The following is a 26850-nucleotide window of genomic DNA, read 5'->3' on the forward strand; positions in this document are numbered from 1 at the left end:
CCCTGGTGGTCGAAATTACACCGTAGCCTTCCACTACGGCTCTCCTTTCTCTCTTTCCATTTTCACTCCCATCTTACTCCCTTCCCTTGCCCCGCCGGGGTGGTGCAGTGGTAAGGCGCCCGACTACTGTCCCGGAGTTCCCAGGTTCGAACCCGACCGCGGCGGCTGCGTTTCGATGGAGGCGAAACGCAGTGGCGTCCGTGTGCTGTGCGATGTCAGCGTACGTTAAAGATCCCCTGGTGGTCGAAATTACACCGTAGCCCTCCACTACGGCTCTCCTTTCTCTCTTTCCATTTTCACTCCCATCTTACTCCCTTCCCTTGCCCCGCCGGGGTGGTGCAGTGGTAAGACGCCCGACTACTGTCCCGGAGTTCCCAGGTTCGAACCCGACCGCGGCGGCTGCGTTTCGATGGAGGCGAAACGCAGTGGCGTCCGTGTGCTGTGCGATGTCAGCGTACGTTAAAGATCCCCTGGTGGTCGAAATTACACCGTAGCCCTCCACTACGGCTGTCCTTTCTTTCCATTTTCACTCCCATCTTACTCCCTTCCCTTGCCCCGCCGGGGTGGTGCAGTGGTAAGACGCCCGACTACTGTCCCGGAGTACCCGGGCTCGAACCCGACCTCGGCGGCAGCGTTTCTATGGAGGCGAAACGAAGAGGCGTCGTGTGCTGCGCGATGTCAGCGCACGTTAAAGATCCCCAGGTGGTCGGAATTACTCCGTAGCCCTCCACTACGGCTCCTCTTTCTTTCCCCTTTCACTCCCACCTTCCTCCCTTCCCTTACGGCGCGGTTGAGGTGTCCACCTAAAACAAGTGAGACAGTTACCGCGCTTTTCCCTTCCTATAAATCAATCAATCAATCAATCCCTTCCCTTACGGCACGGTTCAGGTGTCCGCGGAGCAAGTGTGACAGATACTGCGCCTTTCCCTTCCTGTGAACCAATTCAATTCAAATTCACCTTCCGCTTTTTTATTCCCGCCGAAAGTATGAAATTGCAGATGGCAGAGACGCATCCCCTCTCGGTCAATCAGAACGCTGCAAAAGCGGGATGCACTTTGTCCACGACAGCATGAGCCATTAAAGGCTTTCGATTTTTCGAGGTCCTCCCCTGATGGGGCTGGATCAGGTAGGTCACCGCCGCTTGCGACGGGGGCTAGCCTGTCACAGAATTTTTATCTGTTGCAGGCCGTCATTGCACCCGCCACCGCTTCGGTGGTGGACGACGGCTGTTGTTGCGGCGCGCGTATTTCTTTCCCTCAACCTTTTCTTTCTTCTCTATTTTCTCTTCTGTCTGAACGAGGCAGCGGAGGTGGCTTAGCTGCAGAGCCAGTAGCGGGTCCGTGCATTTTATTTTCCTTCTTCCTACAGCCACAACAACAAAGACTTTCGATTTAATAGCTTGCTTCGAAAATGCGGAACTAAAATGCTCTCACGCTGCCATTGCACGCCTCATACGTTAAAAGAGGACTTGTGACGGTGTCTTTGGTGGTGCCAGAACCGTGTTTCCAATTGATAGGGACACCACTTGGGTGTATCTGCTTTGGCGAGCGCGCCGGCACTGTGATATTGTGAACACTTCCTCCGAAAGGTCCAGGTCATAGTTTTTCTATGGTCCCAAGCGCCCAGTGAAGAGTAGATGATGTGTCAGAAATAGTTAATGCCAGCATTACAGATGTTTTATATCTTACACGGAGAGCTATGAGCTAGCAGGACAAGGGAAATATTTAGATATTTAGATTAGGTACTTTGAAGCCACCACTGTGCAATCTACGTTAACTATTGTTGGGTACAATTAACGTAAAAGCGACAGGTGTCTCCCAAAGGGGAGTTTTCAGCCAGTAGCGTCTACCAATTTTCATAACGCTGTGCATGGTTAAGCGGATGAACCCGTGGTTACCTCCTTCCACCTCCTGCACCCTGTACGGCCGCTCGAATGCTCCTTTGAGTGACAAAAGCCTCGATTGAAGCGAAAGCTTCATTCACTACGTCATGTATCAGCCAATGTAAACATGTCCAGCAGCTTGACCTTCAACGAGCCAGTGGTCACAGGGTGACTATATAAAAGCTTAACTATGATACAATCTATAATGTACCACTACTTGGCATCTGATCTTGACCTTTGACGGCAGATAGAAGATCTAGTGTTCTTTCCTGTAGTTAACGGCGTCCTCGGCAATTTTATCGCTGCAAAACCATGTCATATCAGTGTCTATAAACCTAAGCCTAACCAAAGCAATGCCACGTTTTCGCTTCGCCTAACTAGTTTTAGCAGTGTTAGACACCAATCATACTTTTCTCGAGCTTTATCCGAAGCGCCACACAAAAGTTGCGCAGCATGTTTTGAGTTGAAAGTTCTGCGCGACCGACGATAATGCAGTTTTCTCCAGTTTCAGTTTCTGCTGGTTGTGCGCTGGCGGAGAGTGAAAAGCTTCACATCGCAGGCCTGTCTTTGGGGTGCCGATGGGCAGCAAGCGTTCGCCGCCCCCTCTGGGGGCGCTCTCTGAGTTCCCGCCGCTGGTCGAGTCGTGCAAGCCATCGGCACTTCTGTTCGACGAGGAGGGGATCATCGAGTACCTTCGCGAGGTGTACGGCTTCATTCGTCTCAAGCGCTTCCCGAGTGACACGGCGAGCTTCCACAGAGACGACGAGGCTAGGTGTGCACTCTTTCTTGTTCCTTTTCAGCCCCGCCAGGGTGGTGCAGTGGTTAGGGTGTTCAACTATACCCAAGGACGCGGGATCGAATCCCGGCCTCGGCGGCCGCTTTTCGATGGAGGCAAAAAGCAAGGCGCCCGCGTGCTGTGCGATGTTAGTGCACGTTAAAGGACCCCAGGTGGTCGAAATTTCCGGAGTCCACCAATACAGCGTCTTTGATAGCCTGAGTCGCTTTGGGACGATAAACCCCAAAATCAAACCAATCATACCTTTTTACGCGGAATGCTATGTGATGCAATGTTCTGTGCCTTTAGGTCCTGCACGCGCACCTAACCGTAACCACGTGCACCGGGATGCACGCCGCCAGTAAAACTGCATGTGTGATGTGCTATATTTGGTTCACTTCTGCTCGAATGCAGAGAAAACAAGATCACGAGGACGCTTAAGCTTCCCCTTAATAATATACGCGATAACGGCTTTAACGCCCCCTTTTCATTCTGCAATTAAAAAAAAAGTTTTTATGTGTACATTATTTAAAATGGTAAGTGATAATTGCAACATCAGTACACATCTCGAACAACACACGCACCACAATGCGTCCACTATGGGTCCTTATAACACGCTCGGCACCTACGAGCCTGTTGAAAAAAGTTATATGATGGAACAAACTCGTACAGGCTTTAATCATAAAATATAATTCAAATAGCATGGGGATATTATGCGATGTCAAATATTATCACGAAGTATGGAATATCTTTTATGAGAATTTCTGATATCTGTGTGTTTTTCGAATGTCATATTGCATGAGAAAGCCTGTATGAGGATACTGCATAAGCCTGGCATGCAGAAGGGCAGAATTTATTTTATTGTATAGTTTCTATTTTCTGAAATGTTCCGGTTTGAAGAACGTCTTTGCAATTTTAGTTTCATTTATACAATTCTCCCCCAATTCGTTAGCTTTACTTCAATGCGTGGTGGTTGAAATCCAAGCGCTAGGTCACGTTGTTTTGACGTCACGACCCTGTCCAGCAATCAAGATTTTTTTCCGAGCACCTTCTTTGGTGGCGGTGGCTTTTTCGGCAGAACGAGCTGCGCACGCTATCTCATAAGAGAACGCATGACACGCGCGCCAAATGTGGCTACATGCATTTTTCGCGCGTGGTTTCGCTTTAATCCACAATTCCTACGCTGCAGCGGTACGTGTCGATAATTTGAAAAGGTGACATGACTGTTATTTTTTGCTGCTTGTTTACATCAGGTATTTAGAGACCTCGACGTATAGATCATACGGGGATAAGCCAGGCCCTCACCGAGTGCCTTGCTTAGGCTCCTGAGGGAGCTAGACAAGAAAACACAAAGCAATTGCTTGCGGACTGGGCGGGAGAGGTTGCCTTCCGTTAGGGAGCAACCAATTTTACATCTCATTCATCTGTTCGACCACTGAAGTTTGTCCAATCCAATCCAACCATACTTAAACCAGGATATGACGAGCAAGAGCTTCGGTCGCGGTGGCTCAGTGGTTATGATGCTCATCTTTGAAACCAAGTACCCAGGTTCAAACTCGACCGGTTCGAATTCGTTCCGCTGGATATTTTTAGTGTGAAAGCAACGGCACAAACAAACAAGAACGATAGGACAAGAATATTGGTCAGCGGTGGTGAGATAACGTACTAAAATACAGTAGCAGCGGCAGTGACATTCATGCATGACGCCGTCGCTGCATTAATAATTTCCGTCAATGCATTTACAGGTACCTGGGCCGGCGTGTGACGTGCGTGAGCGACGTCTTCAAAGTGGGCGACGTGGTGCGCTTCGACGCTGTGCCCAACCCTAGGTCCCAGGTGACGGCCCGATGGCGTGTTTCGGCCTTCCATTTCGTCCACGGGGTGCCCGGATGGGCACCTTCCAAGCCGTGCAGGTACTAGAGCATGCTTTTATGTCACTCAGCATCAGTTCACGCGCATGAGGCGAAAAAGGTATACGCTATCGACTGGTTTTGCATTTGCGAGCCTACAACGTTACAAGACAGTCTCATAGGGCGCAGACACTCGCGGGGCGCCAGCAGCGCGAGGCATTAGTAGGTGGCGCTGCCGGAAGCGTAAACTCATGCCGCTTACTGCCACTTAAAGCGGTGCCCACTGGCGTTACTCAAGCTGAAGAGCATGTTATGCATGCACTAAATAACAGACTGAACAGACATGCTTATATCAGAGGGGCAGTGTGCTTCTGGAGACGAGTACAAAATATTGACACATGCCATTCATAGACGACGAAGATTTGAACCGGCGATTCGGAGAAGACGACGAAGCGAAACGGTGCTCCGCTTTCGTGCTGCCCTGACTGGCTGTTGGTGTTCTTCGGTGTCAGAGTGCCAGAGCGCCTTCTGTGTAACGTTACGTTACAAATCTGGTGGAGGTGCTGGGTATCGATCCAGTCCTGCATAATCAACCTGCCAATACGGAGCTTACCCCCGTACATCAACGCCTCGGCCGCCGCCTACGTGGAGAGCCACCTGAATTCGGACCCCTTCCGGCCCCTACCAGGACGACGCATCCTCAGACGGCCGTAGAACCTGCTGCAATGACATCTGAGAGCAGGCTTCCCACCCACATCCTGTGTCATCAGCCGCGAACACCCCCCTCCTTTCATGGCGACGTGTTCGAGGACGCCGAGGACTGGCTTGAGAACTACGAGCGAGTTGCTCGTTACAACGGGTGGACTGATGAGCGCAAGCTCCACAACGTGTACTTCGCTCTTGAAGAGTCTGCACGGACATGGTTTGAAAACCATGAGGCTGCCTTCCCATCCTGGGCAGCCTTCTGTCGTGATTTCAAAGCCACCTTTCCTAGCTCTGACCGCCGGGAGCGAGCAGAAGCTGCGCTACACTCGCGCAATCAGCGCCCGAACGAGAGCGTGCGTACGTTCTTTGAGAACATGACACGCCTTTTCAAGCGTGCAGACCCACAAATGCCTGAAGATAAGAAACTGCGTCACCTGATGCGGGGCGTTAAACAAGAACTTTTCGCGGGACTGGTGCGCAGTCCACCGCGCACTGTGGCGGAGTTTCTCAGCGAGGCAGCGACCATGGAGACAACGCTGCAACACCGAGCCCGTCAGTACAACCGTGACGTGAACATCATTGGGTCCGACGCACCTCCTGTGCATATCGGCAGCGACATGGACGCACTACGAAATCTCATTCGTTCTGTCGTGCGGGAGGAACTGCACGCGCTCCGGATGCCTTGCAACACAACAGCTTTTCCTTCACTGGCTGAAGTCGTCCGGGACGAGGTGCGTATGGCATCTCAGCAAGTTGCTGACGTTCCCCAGCAGCGCGTTCCCCACCAGACGATCGACGCGAGGCCCACCTACGCGTCCGTCTTACGTAGGGCTCCCCCGCCGGACCATAGTATCAACGCCGCAGCTCCAGCAATGGAGCCACAGGGTCCTCGCATGGAGGGCCTCGCATGGAGCCGCATGGGACCTCACTACTCCCCTCCGACAATCTACCAGCGACCCCGTCAAGTATGGTGGCCCCGGGACCGTCGCCCCCTGTGCTATCATTGCGGGGAAGCCAGTCACCTTTACCGGGCGTGCCCGTACCGCCGCGTCAACATGCGGGGTTTCGCCTCGGAGGAACTCCACCCTCGGAATGACGAACGGCCTACTGAGATTGCAAGCGACCTTGCAGCGCGACAGTATCCCGTCACGTCCGGTTACCAAGAGCGTCGCTCTACGTCCCCGACGAGCTACCGTTCGACAAGTCCCCACTCTTCCCGACTCCGCTCCTCTCCCAGCCCTAACCGGGAAAACTAATACCAGCGGCCTTCGGAGGCAGGGTCGCTGATGTCGGGAAATGTGAAGATCCTCCGTCATCGTCAGGCCGACCCGACGAGATTTCGCTTGTGTCAGGTAGCGGCAGCATCCGGCATACTACCTCCGATTTATGTGTAACGATTGAGGGAGTGGATGTCACCGCGTTACCTGACACTGGTACCGATTATTCAGTAATGAGCCGTGGTCTCGCCCGAGAATTGAAGAAAGTTTTGACACATTGGTCCGGCCCGAAAATTCGCACGGCGGGAAGCCACTTGATCGAACCTGCAGGCAAGTTCACAGCGCGGGTCGGCATCCGTGGTTTTGTGTATGTCGGAGAATTTATCGTGCTTCCTGAGTGTTCGAAAGACTTGATCCTTGGTCTAGACTTCCTGCAGACCAACGGCGCTGTCACTGACCTGAAAGAAGCGCGTGTTTCCTTTTCGACGAAACGAGCCGTGGCGCGCATTGAAAACGAAGAACCGGGTCTGAACGTTTTGCGTATAGTCGACGATGACGTGAGGGTTCCGGCACGTTCTAGTGTGTTGGTTCTTGTAAAGCATGACTTATTCCACGATTACGAGGGCATCGCGGATGGGCACCTTCCGCTACTACTCGAGAAGGAATTAGCCGTTGCTCGAGGACTCGTACAACTCCAGAACAGTTGTGCTACTGTCCTCCTGACAAATTTTGCTAAGGAGATGCGGCATCTCGCTAAGGACACGGCTGTTGCCGTCCTTCACGATGTTACTGCCTTGCCTCATTTATGCACCACCGGAGCGAACCCTAAAGAGGAGGCCGCACCTTGTCATGCTCTGCAGACCGTTAAAATTAACCCCGACTTGAGGCCTGATCAGAGGAATCTTCTCTCGGCTCTTCTGAGCGATTTTGCAGACTGCTTCGCCACAGGCTCTAAGGTTGGTCGTACTCCTGTCGCCAAGCACCGAAGCATCACCGATGAGACCACGTTACCGGTATGCCAGCGCCCGTACCGGGTTTCTCCTAAAGAACGTGACGCCATTAAAATGCAAGTGGGTGAAATGCTTGCGGACGACGTGATCCAGCCTTCGACGAGCCCATGGGCATCGCTAGTGGTCCTTGTCAAAAAGAAAGATGGCACCTTGAGATTCTGTGTCGATTACCGAAAGTTAAATAACGTGACTAAAAAGGACGTCTATCCGCTGCCCAGGATTGATGGTGCCCTCGACCGACTACGCGACGCCAGGTACTTCTCCTCATTAGACCTCAAAAGCGGATACTGGCAAATCGAGGTGGATCAAAGAGACCGAGAGAAGACTGCATTTGTGACGCCCGACGGCCTATACGAGTTTAAGGCGCTTCCGTTTGGTCTTTGCTCTGCACCGGCCACGTTCCAACGTATGATGGACACGGTTTTATCAGGTCTGAAGTGGCAGTCGTGCTTGGTGTACTTAGATGATGTCGTTATTTTCTCGCCTACTTTCGAGCAACACTTGGACCGGTTGCGCATCGTGCTTCAAGCACTCAAAGGCGCGCAACTAACGATCAAGCCTGAGAAATGCCACTTTGCTTTCAAGGAACTACGCTTTCTCGGCCATGTTGTCAGTGCACAGGGCGTTCTCCCTGATCCCGAGAAGACTACCGCAGTGTCAAATTTTCCGCGCCCCACCGACAAAAAGGCACTTCGACGATTTCTAGGTCTTTGTACATACTACCGACGCTTCGTCCAAGATTTTTCTAAGATAACTGAACCACTGACAGCACTAACCAGAGAAGGCATACCCTTCCTGTGGGGAGACGATCAAGAACAAGCCTTCCAGGAGCTTAGAAGCCGCCTACACAGACCCCCAATACTCGCCCATTTCGATGAAGACGCCGCAACCGACGTACATACTGATGCCAGCAACGTTGGCCTCGGCGCGATACTCATTCAGTGGCAAGGCGGAATAGAACGGGTTATCGCCTACGCGAGCCGAACACTCTCGCGATCAGAGGCGAACTATTCGACAACGGAGAAGGAGTGCCTTGCGGTAATCTGGGCCATCAGCAAGTTTCGACCATATTTGTATGGACGACCCTTCCGTATTGTCAGCGACCATCATTCCTTGTGCTGGCTGGCAAGCCTTAAAGACCCGTCTGGACGCTTAGCTCGTTGGAGCCTCCGTCTTCAAGAGTATGACGTCACTGTTGTGTATAAGTCGGGACATAAACACCAAGATGCGGATTGCTTGTCACGCGCGCCATTGGACTCCACTGCAGTGGAAAACGCCGACGATTTTCCCTTTATTGGGGCCATTACCCAATCCCATATGGCTGACCTTCAGCGCAAGGACCCGGAGCTGGCGCCGCTCATCGATTATCTGGAAGGACACGGTGGTAGAGTACCGCTTGTTTTTCGTCGTGGCTTGTAGTCATACGCTTTACGAAGTGGAGTTCTCTACAAGCGCAATTTTGAAAGATCCAAAGAGATATTTCTACTCGTAGTGCCTACGCACCTACGGCCTGACATCTTAAGCGCTTGTCACGACGAACCGTCCTCCGGCCACTTGGGAGTTAGTCGTACGCTTGCAAGAATTCGGGAGAAATACCATTGGCCGAAATTATTACCTTCAGTGCGATCTTACGTAAAAACCTGCCGTGATTGTCAACGCCGAAAGACTCCACCCGTGAAACCAGCTGGATTTCTTCAGCCGATCGCTCCACCGAAAACTCCTTTCCAACAAGTGGGGATGGATCTTCTTGGTCCTTTCCCGAAGTCAAGTAATGGAAAGCGTTGGACTGTTGTAGCGACAGACTACTTGACCCGATATGCTGAGACCGCGTCGCTCACAAATGGAACTGCCGCCGAAGTCGCAGAGTTTTTTGGCCACGACATCGTGTTGCGTCATGGCGCTCCGGCTGTTATCATTACCGATCGCGGGGCAGCTTTTACGGCCCGCCTGACTAAGGCTGTACTGAACCTTACACACACTAGCCATAGGCGGGCCACGGCACACCACCCGCAAACTAATGGCTTGGTGGAACGGCTAAACAGAACTCTGGCCGACATGCTGCCTATGTAGGTGGATATAGAGCATAAGACTTGGGATCAAATCCTCCCATATGCCACGTTCGCATATAATACGGCACTTCAGGAGACGACGCGGCTCACACCCTTCGAGCTTGTCTTCGGCCGTCGAGTGACCACTCCACTGGATACAATGCTGGCCGTATACACCGACGACGAAGATGAGCTTGACCTGGACATCGCTAATTTTACCCAGCGTGCGGAAGAAGCACGGCAGCTGGCAAGGCAGCGCATATACCTACAACAGCAACTAGACGCTGACCGTTACAACAAGGGACGGCGCTTCGCTGCCTACGAGCCTGGAGACTATGTCTGGATTTGGACGCCCGTTCGTCATCGTGGGCTGTCTGAAAAATTGCTGCGCCGGTACTTCGGCCCATATCGTGTCCTCCGCCGCCTCAGCGACGTTACTTACGAAGTTGAATCCGCGACCCAAGATCCCTCAAGCCGCAGACGACGCAAGTTCACTGATGTTGTGCACGTCGTCCAGATGAAACCCTACCACGATCGCCCCGCTGACTATTCTTGAGACTGATGGTGCCCCGTTTTGTGTTGTGGTATCCCACACCAACCTAGCATAACATCTGTCAGCTCATCGCATCAAGCAGCATTTGCAGCATCGAGGCGATGCTGCCAAGAAGGGGGGCAATGACACATGCCATTCATAGACGACGAAGATTTGAACCGGCGATTCGAAGACGACGAAGCGAAACGGTGCTCCGCTTTCGTGCTGCCCTGACTGGCTGTTGGTGTTCTTCGGTGTCAGAGTGCCAGAGCGCCTTCTGTGTAACGTTACGTTACAATATTGGCATATTATGGTAGAATTTGCCATTTGGTGGTGGTAGTAACGATGATAGCACTTACGGTCTAGGCAGGAATGTCTATTTTAAATTTGGCAAGTTGGCGATGAGCGGATGGTGACGCCATTTTATTGCACATGATATATAAAGTTCCTTATATATATATATATATATATATATATATATATATATATATATATATATATATATATATATATATATATATATATATATATATATATATATATATATATATATATATATGTATATATATATATATATATATATATATATATATATATATATATATATATATATATATATATATATATATATTGTAAGACAGGTATTCAGCTCTGAAATGTGCAGCGCCTGATGCTGAAGAAAGAGAACGACGACAACGGTCGCTTCGCCGCTCGCGCGTGTGTTGACACAAGCTATACGACTGATCGCCGAACGTTCTGTTCACTGTTCACAGCGTAGCGCCCTGTGCTAAGTCTTCGATTACAATATATATATATATATATATATATATATATATATATATATATATATATATATATATATATATATATATATATATATATATATATATATATATATATATATATTGGACAGTCTTGGACTCGAAGACTGTTGACTGTTGGCTCCCTTAATTATATCTCAATGAGCCCCTCATTTCACCCTATGTATATATAAATTGGAAAGTTATAGAGGCCTAACCAAAGGACGAAAGACAGGGGAGACTACAGGGTTGGATTACTGACCGCAGCACCATGTAATAAGGGCGATTTTATAGCTGCGGAAAAAGGTACTGGAATGCTCTTTCAACCTTAGTTTCTAGGCCTGCTAATCTCCCTCTCCCCTCCCCCTGGAAGCCAGGTTTATGAAAGACTGACAGTGAGGATTCAGTATCGAGCAAAATGACCGAGGCCTGCTTTTACAAAACTGTATTCTGCCACAGCACTTACGTCGAGCTGGCAGTACGCGGAGGACGCGTTCACAGTGAATATTAATAGTCTAGGCGTCCTTTGTATTAGTGCCTGCACATATTTGTAGTGCAAGGATTACTTTGACAGTATCAGGAACGTGTCTTTGACGAGCTTTAATAATACCAGGCGAGCGTTGTGGGCTTTCAACCATCATTGTATTCGACGTCCGAACAGATAGTTTTGAATCTTTTTCAGGAACTGGAGTCTAGACGACGACAATTCGCGAGAACTGACGAACTGCGAAGGAGTGGTCGATCGAATCAAGTCCGAGTACGGCTTCATCCGTCTCGGACCCCACACGACGCCCGCGGCCTTCTTCCGAGTTAACGTCCTAGAGCGCTCTCTGAGGACCACCATCAAAGACATTACCCAAGAACTAGCTGTCGGTGACCTCGTTCGCTTCGACGCCGAGCTGAACCTCAAGGACGACACGTCGGCTAAGTGGTGGGTTACACGTATCCAACCAGTGTCTCGCACCCGTAACTCTTTGGTCGATGATCTCGGTGAACCCTCTCAGAGGCCCAGAAGTATCGAAGTAGTCAAGAATAGCAGTAAAGACACCGACGAGGATCGCTCTGCAGCGGTGGAAAAAGCGAGCGAAAAGAGACTTCCTTGGAGCTATGCTCGATGCGCTGCTAAAGCCGCATCTGTGGAAAGCGTCGTAGCGACTTCGAGCCCGAAAAAGAAGGCACCTGACATCCCAGCTGCTACCTTGGTATCGAAGCGGACGTCCTCCGTGGCTCGACCTTCGGTCCTCATATACCGAGGAGTTAGTGGAATCGCGAGATCGGTCCAGGGAGGTACCGTAATCGAGTGCGAAGTCAAGGAGGCTGTTGGAACCAGACGCATCAGGCTGGGTCAATACTGCCCTTTCTACAAGGATGGCGTACGAGCCCCAGAGGATGGAGGGAACATAGAAAAGGCAGTCAGCGATGGGGATCAGTTGACTCTAGACTACGCTGTTTCAGGAGATGCCTCGTCTAAAGAGGCAGACGTTTACTGTCACCTTGTTTGGCAGGGAGAGAGGCCCAAGGACGTGTCTAACCTAAGTTTAGAGTTACTGAGTCAAGCGCTTACGGCGGGACGTAAGAAAAACTCCGACACGGCTGACAGAGACACGCTTAAACCAGTGGAGTCGTGAGTATACCTTTATAACCGCTTATAATGTATAGCTGTATAATCGCCAGTTAATGTTTGGATCACGAGTGAGAAGCGATAGATGGACATTATTTCGGTAAGAGAGACTTGCGATTGCTTGATGTGAAGCTGGTAGCAAAATATGCTTTCTCCGCGATTGATGACGATACCAGACGAGCCTCTGCAGTGGCTGCATATTAGCGTCGGCCATTGTTCGCGAGCATCATGGCTGCTTGCTCAGGAAAGGCAAAGTGTGACCATTTCAATGAAGTCTGTGTCGCTCGAGGAAGCAGTTTCATTCTTCTGATTTTAACACAACGCATGCTTATTAATTAAACACTCCACTGACGTATCAAAGCCAGTGCATGATCAATCAATCAATCAATCAATCAATCAATCAATCAATCAATCAATCAATCAATCAATCAATCAATCAATCAATCAATCCATGCGTGTCACTATTACAGGCCGCCGCACTCTTCCACTTCATCTGCTTCGTTCTCCGCCTCACATTGCGTCAAGGCTTCCTAGTTCCACCGTTATTATGACACGCGTCGTGTGGACTTCGCTTCTAGGCGCTATTGTTATAGCATTTTGCGCCACGTATACGAAATATAATAGCACAGAACCGGGTTAATTGGAGAAATATGGGAGAGGCCTTCGCCCTGCAGTGGGTATAGTCAGGCTGATTATGATGATGATGATGCGTAATATTAATCATTATAAATAAGCAGACGACGAAATAGGGGGTGGTATGGTGCGGAGCGCTTTCGTTAAGCCCGCTGGCCATTGAAGCATATCTGATTCAACCATCACGTCCCGTCGTCCTGTCCCTTTGCTTGCCGCACGTAATACTTCTGTCGCACGAAAAATTTCCATCCTCATTGAACTATATCTGCATTCAACTCAGTGCAGATTGAGGTTGTCACACGGCAGTTTTACAATGCAATCGAGGCCGAACGTGCTTGGCTCGAAGCCGCTTCCTCAATCGCTTTTGAGTTTTCAAGCACATTCGAGAGCGGGCGTATGTCGCTAATCTCGACGTCACCTAACGCACACGAAGGAAACTTTTCAATGGTCATTCAAAACGGCCTTGTAGCACCGTATGCTTCAATCCTTCTTGAAAACCTCGATGCTGATCGAGTTCAATGAAAATTGGAAGTGTTCGTGTTGAAGAGGGGTTTATTGGGGGTTATTCGGAGGTGTGGAGACGGCGACCGGTGGCACACGACCGTCGTAGAGTAAGACACAACCTCGTCCGAACAAGACCGCCCGAGCTTCGAGAGCGCGCTCCAGCTGATCGGCCAGGAACTCAGCCGTCTTCGTCGTTTGCGTGGGCGCTGAATCATCTTGTTCTTAACAGTGTGACATGCTGCAGGAGTGTGCGTGTGCCGTAAAAATTAGCATTCAAAAATAACTTGTACAACTTTCAGCAGCACTGCAGCAGAGGCTGTAGGCAGGAAAAATAAGAAGATAGAGCTTTGTTCCCGTTGCCGTAGTTAGCGTGTTGGACGGTGTTGAGGCAATTGGGTGCAAGTGGGGGGGAGGCGAAGCAAGTAAGTTGGAGAGACACTACTGGGTCACTAGGGCTGAGGTGGCATACTTCCCTTTTCTCCCTAGTTTCTACTGCAGTACCACTGAAAGCTTTCTGCAAGTATTGCATATTTTAACGCGATACCGTTTGGTGACTCGTTCTCCAGAAAATCAGCCGTTGGCGTTGTGGGCGTAGAATTACGAGCATGGTTCTTGCACGTGGTAGCACAGCTTGCACAGAACCTGGTTAATTGGAGAAATATGGGAGAGGCCTTCGCCCTGCAGTGGGCATAGTCAGGCTGATGATGATGATGACCTTTATATTGCCACCTAGCGTTGCCAGGTGTCGCATGACTAAGGCATGAGCAGTCACTTAAAACAACGCAACTAACGACGAACGTACGTCCGTTAATCTGAATGCGAGCCGTGAACAATATGCGAAAAATACTGTGGCTGTGACTTCTCGAATTTTATTTGCACAAACAATAATTGGCCATTTAGTAGCAAGACACTCGCGACAACTTTAAAGAGACGTAAAAGCGAGCGCTGCGTGTATTTATGACCGCCTCGTTAGGTAGTCCAGAGGCGCTGTTTCACTGCGGTGCCTATAGATGGCTCCACAACAGCGCTCGCAAAATGGAGGCGTTCAATTAACCTCCCCTCAGGCACGCTATGAAGTCATACGCAGGCACATTGATACGGCTTGTTTAAAGGACATTATGTTTATGCCGCGTGGTCTTGTATGAAAGGTGGTATGCTAATTAGTATGCGTGACATAATAGAGGCAAAACTTCAGTGATTAGTGATTAAGCGAGTTAGCAAAGTTCATATACGTGAACGAGGACTTGCGAGGGGAGAAGCAGACGGGATCCAATGACGCTGTCGCCTAATTCGTACGTTTAAATGCGGAGGTTACGGGTTCCCGAACTATATTCCTTCAAAAAAGTGGCCTTTCAATCATTACAGCAATAATTTTGCTTTTCCTGGTCATCCCAAACCACCAGGGTGAAGAATTCAGCCAGCAGCCACGAGTCAACTGAACAAAGGGCCGAGAACTGCGGTGGAGACTGCGACTGCGCAGGGCACACCAAAGAAGCAGGTGACATAATTTAGTACATGTATTTTCATTACTTTCAGCACTGCTTGGAAAGATCGCAAAAATGTGTGTGAAACTTCTAAAATCTTAGGTCGATCGGTAGCTTGTGCTGGCTTGGATCTTTATTGTAGATAAAATGTACAGTTACTGCAGGATTTCTATTGTAATAATGTGTGGTAGACGCATATCTTATATTGGATTTAATAAATAATCCTCATACGTATATACAAATGCTTAAGATCGCTGATTTATGCATTTACACCATCGAGAGAACATGCCTTCCGCATGGTGAGATTAAAAATATTCCACGTATGGCGCTATTATTCTGGATGAATTGAGGTCCCTCTCTACATCGTCAAAGTCGCCAAGAGCAGCAATTTGCTACTCGAAGAGGGTGTATCTGCAGTTATACGCTGCAGCATAGTCTTCTTCCCGCCTTCAAGGATAACTTTAGATGAAGCACGCTTACTGCAGTGCCGATTACACGATCACGGGGAACTACATTTAACGCGACAGCGGTACGTAAAGGCCCCGTTAACCATAAAATACACCTTTATTGTTGTCGGCTCTGTAAGCGAAAAATCCCGAGCATGCTTCAGGCTAGTCGCAGTTGGAAGGTGATCGACATGAACGGGCACTGATTGGTCACCGGGTTGTGTGACGTCACGAGACCACGTGACATTTCAGGAGCTGCCAGATCGGGCAGACAGATGCTTTGAGATGGGCGCGTGAGTTGGGCATCGAGCGCCCAGGGACTCTTGAATCCCAAATCAGGCGATCTACCCCTAGGCCATGAGGGACGTTCGTAAGGCTTGGCTAAATACGTTTTATATCTGTGTCGAATGGCATTGCACATAATGTGACAGCTTACGACAGCGTGCTAGTGAGTATGTGTGATATAATAGGGGCACAAATTAAGGAATTAATGATTAAGCTGCTATAAAAACGCATGTACGTGAGTGAAGGTCCACAAAAACTCACATATTTGAGTTATTTATTCTGTCGCGTCGTACCCATAAATGTTCTTTCAATTTTCCCTGTCTCGACTGAACTTACAGTTAAAACATCCGCGACTCAAAAGTTTCGTATTCAGTGTACTTCAAGGACCGCTCTCAATATTACTTGTTCACGCATCAAACTTCGAATACTCAGCGTGTGACAAGTGGCCTTATACTGTCTTGTTCTACAGGTGCGTCAAGTGGCCAGAAGGCAACGGACTCCATCGTACTGTCGGTAAGCATTGCTGATCTCAACGCCATTCTTCCTCTTCTTCACAGTCCTTACCTCATTGTGCCCGTTTGTACTCACAGGAAGAGAATGCGTCCAAAGTAGCGGAGGTGATCGCACAGAAGCTCTCCGCTCTCTTGCAAACCAACCACGTGCAGAAGGATCAGCAGCAGCAAGAACAGCAGAATAAGCAACAACCGAAGGAAGAGAAGCAAGAACCCGAGGAGCCGCACGCGCAACAAAAGGAGCGGAATATCAGCACCGGTCCCGGCAGCCCCGCGCTGGAAACCGAGCGTCCGAACTCCTCTGCTTGCGATGACACCGACCAAGAGGTGACCCACCTGTGAACTTCAGCTGCGTATCCAGTCAAGCAAAGGAAGCGGAGATGGGGGCTGACTATATTACGCGGACACCTCCATTTTCGTGTTCAAGTAGCTCTCATCCTATGCACTCATCTAGTGACGGATGTGATGGCTAGGTTGACGTCAGAACTTAGGAGTCGCTTACATATAGACACGCACTTGTGGCTGTTGTCAAGGAAGCTGGTAGACGGTTGGTTGGAACGGAAGACATCGCATCATCCTCGTATTTTATACTGGCTTCTCAAAGACGGGCTTGCCTTTTGGCGCTGTACACAATTTGACTATCAGAGTAGTAAGGCTATGTAAGAGTGACCAGTTGAATACAAATACGTTGGCATGTAGTTAGCAACACTTCCTTCGCGTAGCATTCAATGTGTCGTTGACAGCTAAGTCACTCCGAAGTTCTGGCCGATTCCTTCGGGTCGAATCGAACCTAGATAGTCATGATGAAGATGCTCCTAAATATATTATAAAATAACTCGGAGAAATATATTTCAATGGGCAGTCGAGCAGATATTAACGGACGGACTGTGAAATACTGTCTTGCAGCAGTTGAGCCTCCCAGAGTTGGCCACTATATTTCTTCTCCTATTCCTCAGCTGTCGTTGTTTCTGCAGCCCATGTTTTGATGCAAATCACCCGCGACTCCGTTTCTTGAACCTCATTAAAGCTTTCGCGAGGTGGAGAAGTTTAATTTTTTTGAGGTCTTAAAACTTCGGTTTGGAATTGTATGCAACTGTCGCTCCAATGGTAGTTTTTCGGGCCGTGCGCAGAAAGAGGGAAGCAGTCTCGTGAATGAGACATTTCGCGAACGAGTTTATTACAGTTGTTCTTCTTCTGGAGCATTCGTGAGAGTAATGGTATTCATTGTATCGAAGAATTATTTGTTTCTTGATAGACGTCTTTACTCGTAGTGCACGTTTTTGTTTTCTTATTGCATTTCGGTTGCTTTGGAGTAGACAAGGATGCGTTCAGGTTTCTTCTTAGTGTAAGCCTAATTATCTGTCTTTTCACCTATGTTTTCATGCTATCCACACCATATTTCCTTTGCTCCAGAAAGCATCTCTGCGTCTGCACCTGGGTTTCACGTTTTGGTCACTTTGGAGTTGCTGCATATGAATGCGTCAAAATGACCTGCTGTTCATCTTCCAAAGGCGCTTTACTCCAACACTGTGATTTTTGTCTCTTCGTTTGATTCTATTTCCGCAGGCCTCCACCGTTTTTTCGAACGCATGAATGCTTTAGTTTCGTTTTTTTCCCTTATCGATATTTCTGGCACGTTCACAGTAGGCTGGTCCGGAAAGCGAAGAAATTATTTTCGCAACGGGATGTAAACCTACGCCTAGATCGACGATATTGGTCTAACAAGCAAATAGTAATGGCACTGATAAACAACAGCGGATCATTTCAAGCGTTACTGCGAACTTCATACCCTCGAAACTCGAAGGTACGCAAAAAAGCACCATGCAATTGAAATCGGTCTATAGATCATGTTTTCTCAGCACAAAAATGCGCACAAGTTCAGATCAGGCAAAAAAAAAAAAAGAAAGAAAAGAAGCCTATGAACCGGCTTATTAAACAGATTCTGAGCTGGATTACTGGCGTGTGTCATTCATCGCTCATTTCTTCGTTGTCAAGCGCAAACTATTGTCTGTAGGATTTGTTTGCTGATGTATTGCATGCCTGTGCTTATCGTCATGCTAGTTTTGAAGCGAAAAGCTTCACTAGGCTAGCCAACTCCGAGCCTCGCGTGTGCTCCGTCGTTAGAAAAAGCCACAGCTGCGCATGCGCAAACCACGTGACGTCGCAGGAGAGGCGCAGGTGATGGAGTCGCCGCAACCGCCGCCGCGACTACGCCGGTTCACCTTTAGCCGGTGCCGCGCGCTTCTGCGCAGGCGCGGCTGCGGTCGGAGCTGGAGCGCTCTGAGAGGAATGTAGGAGGCATTCGCTATGGAAGGCGATGCTAAAGTGGCGGCTTGGAATTTGGCTTAGAGGCAGCGATTAAACGCGAGACGCCAAGGAACCACAAGCTAAGGCATGGCATCGCCGAAGCTTTTCGCTTCTGATGTCCAGGCTTAACCAAGCTAAGCCACCACCAATTTTTTGTGCCGGGATCGTTTCATGGTTATATATTGTGCCTCAAGGTCGGGGCCAACGCAGTGCTTGTCGGGAAGGGGAGAACATGAGTCTGTATGAGCTAGCTCCACCTGCGTAGAACTTGAACCAAGGTAATCAATAATTTTTGTTTGTTTTTTGTTTGTCAGTGAGCGTTACTCGTTTCTAGTGCAGTACGCGCGTTTGACGAGGTGCAGAAATGACAATTAATGAAATAGGAAATGTTGGACCGGTCATATAATTGGCCTTGTGAAGACGATTTGTTTCGATTGGACACTGGCGAGAGGGAGTGAACGAGCTGCCGGGACCATGGAAGCATGCAAGTTTGCAAGTCAAGTTGAACGTGGCTTTTTTTCTCACTGTCAGTCAGAACAGTGACCTTTGTTGCCTGGGCGTCTCTTATACATGCGAGACTCCAAATGTATTTCGTAGAAGCCCCAGAAACAGGAGTCGCTGGAGAAAGATTTGATGTTGGGAAAGGTTGAGGGTCGCCGGTGAAGGGGTAGGCAGCGAACGCGATGGTTAGATGGCATTCTCGAGGCATTGCAGATGAAGCTATGTGATGTTAAGAAGATAGTGAGAGACCGGAAAGCGTGGCGTGACATGGCCCATAGGGTCACGAAGAGTCGGACACGACTGAACGCCTGAACTGAACTGAACTGAATCGCCCATAAATATCCACATAGGTGGATGGTAATGAGTAACCGCTCTGTAACTGGCTGGCGAGTCGAGGAACGAGACATTTTAGCAGTATATAGGAGTTGCTGAGATCTATTGCTACGAAAGAGCCTCGACCCGCCCCCTGCTTGTCGCTTATATCTCTCTTGAGGATATTTCGTGGGCCCTTGAGAAGTAACCTATACCTTCTGTATTCACCCTCATCTCTGAATTTAAAGGTGCGCGTAACATTGTCACTGCATATTACAACTTTGTACCGCAGAAAATTTTACAGCGAATTTGTGGTCGGCCTTATAGACGCACACATGACAACTACTCGCGTGAACAGGTAAAATAAGAAATGAAAGTTTTCTCGTTTATTCATGAGAAGAAATTTGAAGCTATAGATTTCCGCTAAGATTTTTTATTCCCCAACTTTTACGCCTCCCCCCTCCCATTTTCCCACAAACGGAAGATAATGAAAATAAATTCTGAACTTCTTAACGGTTTGGAGTTTCACCACAGCGCAGCGGACGTAGAGACACGTGCCTTTATCAGAGCATAAATACTTTTATTCTTCTTCCAATGCCCCCCCCCCCCCCCCCCCCCCCCCCCACCCCTGCAAACTTCATGGCTGGGCAGCCCGTCTCGTCTTGTAGAAGCCGTAGGCGAAGAGACCGGCCACTCCGAGGCCTATTCCCAGGAATATCATGAAGAACGACAAGCCGGTAGCTTTGGCTGCAGAAATAATGGAAAACGTTTCACACATAGGAAGACGGGCACGGATGATTGGGAGGGAAACATTCAGGACATCGAATACGGCTAAGCTTAAGTGTGTTGACGGATGAGTTAATTACGCACCGTTGCTGTGAAGGGCCTCTGGAGCATTTGCTGTCTGGAGGTCGTCTAGAAAAAAGAAAAAAGCGTCATGGTTAGTGCACAATGCCGCTACACTCTTAATTTTGGTTCCACATAAACGCCGCCGGTTCCACATAAGTTCCACATAAATCACTTGTTCCAGATAATTTATCTGGAACCAGACGGTATCAGGTTGCTATATGTGGAACGCTCCATTTATATCGCGTTTCTGTCTCTTTTTTAAACTGGAATATCTCGTAATAACTGGAATACACTATATTTAAATGGAACAGCCGTTTTTTCAACTTCAACGCGTTCCACTTACTCACAAGGTGTTCGAAATAAACACTGTGGCGTTCCAGATAAAACTCGGCACTGTCAAAAAAGAAAAAGTTAATTCCGTTGGAAAATTTCCAGTTGTGCTTTTCCCTCAGAGCAGTTGGTACCATTTGAAATTTGGTACAGCATATCCAACCCAGTGGTCCAACTAAAGCAGGAAACAAAATTGGAAATTTTCCATTTGGAATCAGCTGACGTTTTTAGACTGGGTGGTTACTGCAGAGCGCAAAATACGGTTACAATTATACAGTGCACTGCATACATTTGTTTTATAGTTTGAATGTTTTTTTATCATTGGTTTGGACATTTAGCGGAAATATTACTGACATACTTCTTAAATTTGCGTAATATTTTGCAATGACGAGAGTTATAGCAGAGGAGATGAAAATATTAGGGTTGAGTAGGGTTTTCTTCTTTTTGTCTTAATTACTGACACAAGCATCTACTTCCGTGCACTGATACGTGTGTTCGTATCATTTTTATTACATAAATAAAGATGTACTAGTCTAGGTACTAGTTGCTAGTCTATATAATTGAGTTCATGCATCATTCTATCAGACAGCGGTAAAAAACGGCCCCTTAGCTCAAGGAAATCAAGGCTGTGAAATTACGTCATATCGCTGATAACGCTTGTGATGTATGGATGCGAGAGTTGGACTGTGAAAAAGGCTGACCGCCGAAGAATTGACGCGTTTGAATTGTGGTGCTGGCGAAGACTCTTGAGAGTTCCTTGCACTGCCAGAAGATCAAATCAGTTGATATTGTCAACCATAAACCCTGACTGCTCATTGGAGGGTCAAATTCTAAAGTTAAAGCTCAGCTACTTTGGTCATCTGATGAGAAGAGAGGAGTCGCTGGAGAAAGATTTGATGTTGGGAAAGGTTGAGGGTCGCCGGAGAAGGGGTAGGCAGCGAACGCGATCGTTAGATGGCATCCTCGAAGCACTGCAGATGAAGTTATGTGATGTTAGGAAGATAGTGAGAGACCGGAAAGCGTGGCGTGACATGATCCATGGGGTCACGATGAGTCGGACACGACTGAACTGAACTGCTGATAACGCAGGGAAAGCAAAACTGTGGTATGTACCATAAACACGAACTAATATGACCGCCAGATCATACGGTACCCTTTACGGAATGTATTATGACCATCTTGGACCTCCTAAAAGTCAACTCTGTGCTTCTAGTCAGCCTAGATTGATCTTTTTTGCTTGCATATTATTCCATTTTCATGTCCGCACTCTTCAAGACAAACACAAACATGTACCTCGTAACTGTATTTTTCGCACTCCTTTTTGCTTGTTTACCTTCACTGCACCATGGTTTCTTGTTTTAATATCTATTTTCTTTTTGTGCACTAATTAAGTGAAAGTTAACTTGTACTGAGCTTGCGCTCATCAAATTTTCGCGAGGTAAAATTGGGTCCAGGTGGCCATGGTTTGGGGGTGGGCCACCCACAATTGGAGGCCACCATTGAATTGCTGATATTAAATTTAGGTTGGGCACCATTTTTGGCTAAATTCGGGCGCGGTTAAATTTCGGGTGTCCAGGCGGCCGAATTTTGAGGGTACGGGCAAACACTCTCTGATGAAACTTTCCGCGGAGAGATTCTGCATACATGGTCTGCTATACTGACGAATTAAAATAATGAAGGCAATAAGCTTTGCATGGCGCCGCTCATTTCACTGCCTGGAGTCAGTATATATACGCGCGGACACTGTAGAGCCGTGGCATCTGCGCTCAGCTCCGAGCTCGCTGCCGGACCTAGCCGCGGAGGCAACGGCACACCGGCGCCCTTTACGCTTCGATTTTATATATGCAAACGCGGCTCTACGGTTCGGTTCGATTATTGATTGGTACTCCGGGTGAGGCACTCCGAGAGTTGTATGCGGCGCCCTCGATATCACATTAGCAGCGGCGGTGGTCTCTGTCCACATCGATGAAGGCTAAAGCAAGCCGCTGCGTGCGTGGTTGGAAATGTAGCCCTCCATTTTACAGGCCAAGTTGCTTTATTGCTAACCCGCATAAATAAAACAAAATAAACTTAATTGGCGCAAAAACACCGGAGAGAACGTGCAAGTCCTCCATTCCACAAGTTCCTGCTCATAACGCTGGGCGAACGAACGCTTGCGAAAAAGTTTCTGCAATCATCTTGCTCACGCTACAAGAACGCGCCAACCACCTTACCGATCGTACGTGGGCGAGCCATTTCTCTATGGGTGAGCGTCCGCTTCGAAAAAGCTCGTCACAAGGCATGTCACGGAAAGTTCGTTCTCCCTAAGCAGACTAAACACGTAGTATACCTGCCACTCAAACAAACATGACCGCGCGCTTTGCTCTGTGACGCCGAGCCCGGGCCTCGATGCAAGATAGCCAACGAAACTCGATCGAGCGTTCACATGCAGTAAGCGTCAGCAGAAGCACACGGCGACCCGTTTAAGCGCGGGACGATGACAGCGGCGCGAAGCGCTTCAGCAAGATAAGCCATGACCACGTTTTCCGACGGCCACGGATCAGAGCGCCTTATCAGCCATGCGACTTCGTTTTGCTGCGCTCCTCAGTGCTCTTCCTTTCTTGTCGGGCCTAAATCTGACGAAAGCTCACTAATTTCAGAGCCCCGTTCAAATAGACTATGGCGACTGCGACACCTAGTTTCTACAGCCCAGAAGGCCACGGAGATAATTGATGTCAGAAGCGAATTAAGAGCACGCAAGGTTTGTGCCACCACGACACCAAGGTGACACCCTGCAGACGGCCGCCTAGTGCCTAGGTAAGTGCTGACTGCTTGAAAACATTGCCATTTGAAATCGCGACGGTTCGTCACAAACAGTATCGTTTCCATAACTCGCGCAAACCAAGTTACCTCGCACACATTCATGATATGTTGTGGGTTCAATGATGGCCTATTTTGATTTTGCTCGTTGTTACAAACGTTTTCGCAAAAGCAGCCCTATAAGAAGAGCATTTTCGGTTGTAAGCAAAGCACCTGCTGGACGCAATTACGCAGGTTCTATTCTGATCGCGGAGGCCGCTTTTCGATGGAGGCAAAAATCGTGGCTCCCATGTGCTACGCGAAGTCAGTTAAAAAAAAAAAAAAAAAAACCCCTCATGATCCAAATTTCCCGAGATGTCCACAAAGCGTCCCTCATAGCCTTTGTCACGTTGCTCTGTGCTAATGGGCCCATTTACTGTAATTTGATATTGGTCTGTAGGATTAAAGTTTTAGCCTGTTGTGATATCTCAGTCTATTTTTGAATTGGTTATGTACCACTCAAGTACAACTCGTCATCTCAGCACATGATATATCTCCTTGGTAACTCTTGATATTAGTCGATAAGTGATATTTGTGTCATTTGGTTGCGGTTGTGTACATTTTTCACAGCTGTGTTTTATACCTCGTCACACTCCGTCATTCTGACATCATTCGTCAAAGAATGGATTCTTCAACTCTGGCAAAATATACAAGTGGACAGCGAAGAGGCCGCTACTCTGAATGACTATGCTTGTGGCTTCAAACGCACCGTGAAACTGGTGACCAATGCAACATTGCCATTGGGAAGGTGTATTTTATGTGCATACTCGCCGGTGGCGCATGAAACTTCGGGTGAGGCAAGTTATCTTGAAGCGACAGCTTATACAACTTGTTCGGCCGAAAAGTCGTCGGCGTTGTAATTGTCAGAAATAATCGGAGATTGCGTTGAAAATAAATCGTATCGTAGTAATTTGTCGTTTTATGGATTAATGGTTGATTGTTGTGTAATATGCAGTGACGATTTAACGAAATCATTATAATAAATTGATTAATTAAGAAAATGAAAATGTTAACAAGTTGAAAAGGGTTGTTGAATGTGTAAAATGCCCAAAATGAGAAACCGCTGGTGATGATGGTAATCAAGTATATTTACGCTGATTATCAACAAAATATATGAAAAAGTTGAAAAATTGAAAAAGAGGTATTCAAAGTTGTCAAAATGATCAGAATCAAAAGTTAATACTTAATCAATCATGCTAAACAAGAAAGTTTAATGTGTTTATCCCCCCCCCCCCCCCCTCCCTCCTGTCTTTCGACTTGGGCCTCTAGCAACGTGGCCTCTAGGCATAGCGGCGTGACACATTAGACGTGAAGTTACGGTTTGGCCTTGCGCAGAGCCGCAATTCCTTGCGGTGCAGCACCGACAAAAATTCAATCATCAAAGCAGCTACAAATCTCTAATTATAAGTCGGCGACAAGTAATAGCCAAAAATGAATTGTCACGTTTCAGAAACCTGCTTGTTCTATTTGTTTCTGATGTACACCACCAGTCATAATCACGTACCTAATTAAACGTAGTATAATTTTCAATTAAAAGTCAATTAATGCTACTATTACTACTGGTATTTGGCGAAACAAGTTTCAAGCAAGGTCCGTACGCCAAGTGGAGCGCACTCACAATTTCCCGTGTATTCGTAGCTGTTGCAGATGGGAGACATAATCGAGCCGTGTGGGCCGGCTTCGGCGTCGAAAAGCAGGCAGTCGCCCTTGCCCAAGTCCTGAGTGCCGGTGCAGTGGTCGAACTGCTGGCACCGGAAGCTAGCCTCCCAGCACTGGCGCGCACATTCGGCCTCGGATACCTTCTTGATGACCGTGTGCGCGTTGCCCAGGATCCGCGTCATGCGTGTCCTGCGGTAGTCGTTGATGTGCTTGCCTGCGTACGGGTTGCATAGCCAAGAGTGTGTGTGGTCTGTATAATTATCGACACTGAAACGATATATGGACTACAAGTCTAAAAAAGCCCGTGAAAAGCTATTACTAAAACTAGAAAACGCGCACGAGCAATAGGTGTTCCATCAATATTCTCCTGCATGCCAAAAAAAAAAAAAATAATAAAACAATCAAGCTAGCTTTATCAGTACCGATCATATGGGCAGTCGAAAATGATGCTCCTCCTCTCCCCCACCCTCAACTCAGCCCCACTTAGGAGCGTCTAATAGTGAACGCACCCAGCAACCCCCGATGACGTTATCGGGGAGGGAGCGCTCGGAGAGGTGTCGCCACAATCGGTGCCGAGTGGTCGTCAGAAGCACTTCTTGAAAGTAATTTGTAAATTATCCGCTCCACGCAAAAGATTTTAAATTTGACTCGAACACTCACAAAGACCACCCGTCGTGATTTGTTGGAGTAAATCTGGATACTTACTGGCAGTACCATCTCAGGGGTCTTTTAAAGAGGTACTAAGCACCACTTCATGCAACATCTGTTCGATTTAAACACTGTTTGGCGCTTTCGGGGTATGTTGATGTTTCTCCCCCGGTGGAAGACTAGTTTATTAGCATGAAAATAACCAAGCACCACATATCATGGGCCCAAAGTTGACCTCACATAAGGCCAGTGCATTACCAACATAATCCAATATTGGCCCGATGTTTCGTGCTGGCTGGGTAGGATCCAATGACTTTCCAGCTGTTGCCTTGCAGGACAACTCTTCTATATATACCAATACCTTGCCTCTGCCCCCAAAACAATGTATTTTTATTTTTTTGCGAAACCGAAAGCTTCGAATGTGCAGCAGAATTGCTATTGCGCGCATCATCATCAATGTCATGGATGGCCGCACTGGTACCATCGGCATCATTGGATGAGGAGCCAACATGGAGGGAAGAAAACTCTGGAGAGAGCATGACTAATTTACTATAACATGACTCCACGTGCCTACCCCTCACAAGCGAAGTGCTCAGAAAGTTGGTTCCTGCTACATTTTTTTCTCTCTCTCCAAGTATGTCTATAATGTTTTGGATTTGATATGAACCAATGCAGCAATGCAGTTTTTCTTTCTGTAGCGCCAGTATGTGCATGCGCACTCGCAGCGAGGATAGATTTCGCTAAACGCTACTTGGCTAGACTACAAGGCTATTGCCGAACTCCCCTCCAGACATTTTTTCCCTCCATGGCAGCCGATTAAAGCCAAAAAACCAAAAGCCAATGTAGCTGCGGCTTGTTGCATTTCATGCTTAATGCTGCTGCTGGCTATGTGTATATTTAGAGTTGTATAGACTGCCTTTGTGCGGTGCACATTGTGAAGCTATGCCTTATACGCTTTAAGTCATGACGCTATTAAAGCCCAACAAGAGATCTTCGCGGAATTTTTTTCGATCTTTAAGCTTCTAATTTTCGTACTTTGTGACATCGAGAAACAGCAAACCTTTTGCATTTTACACAGCGTATGGATGCGACTTCAGCGTCT

The 26850-nt window shown here is 48.1% G+C and overlaps 2 protein-coding genes across 2 annotated transcripts in view; one reads left to right on the forward strand and one right to left on the reverse strand.

Annotated features, from left to right (window-relative positions):
- The first annotated feature begins 2428 nt into the window (after positions 1 to 2428).
- Positions 2429 to 18186, forward strand: LOC146179386 (uncharacterized). Its single transcript, XM_084580184.1, has 6 exons — positions 2429 to 2654; positions 4403 to 4570; positions 11502 to 12443; positions 14981 to 15075; positions 16262 to 16305; positions 16383 to 18186. The coding sequence occupies exons 1-6, from the start codon at positions 2461 to 2463 to the stop codon at positions 16644 to 16646; spliced, it is 1707 nt and encodes a 568-aa protein (XP_084436310.1). The 5' UTR covers positions 2429 to 2460; the 3' UTR covers positions 16647 to 18186.
- Positions 18187 to 20042: 1856 nt separating this feature from the next.
- LOC146179387 (uncharacterized) overlaps positions 20043 to 26850 on the reverse strand; it is a 50426-nt gene continuing 43618 nt past the window's right edge. Inside the window, exons 22-24 of the mRNA XM_084579014.1 lie at positions 25060 to 25314; positions 20295 to 20339; positions 20043 to 20171 (exon numbers count right to left, since the gene is read on the reverse strand). Coding sequence (XP_084435140.1) covers positions 20062 to 20171; positions 20295 to 20339; positions 25060 to 25314 — 410 coding nt within the window. The 3' untranslated portion in view covers positions 20043 to 20061. The remainder of the gene's footprint in view (positions 20172 to 20294; positions 20340 to 25059; positions 25315 to 26850) is intronic.

Source organism: Amblyomma maculatum, chromosome 9 (assembly GCF_055883805.1).
Source record: "Amblyomma maculatum isolate TAMU_Amacu chromosome 9, ASM5588380v1, whole genome shotgun sequence".
In the NCBI taxonomy this organism is placed as follows: Eukaryota; Metazoa; Arthropoda; class Arachnida; order Ixodida; family Ixodidae; genus Amblyomma; species Amblyomma maculatum.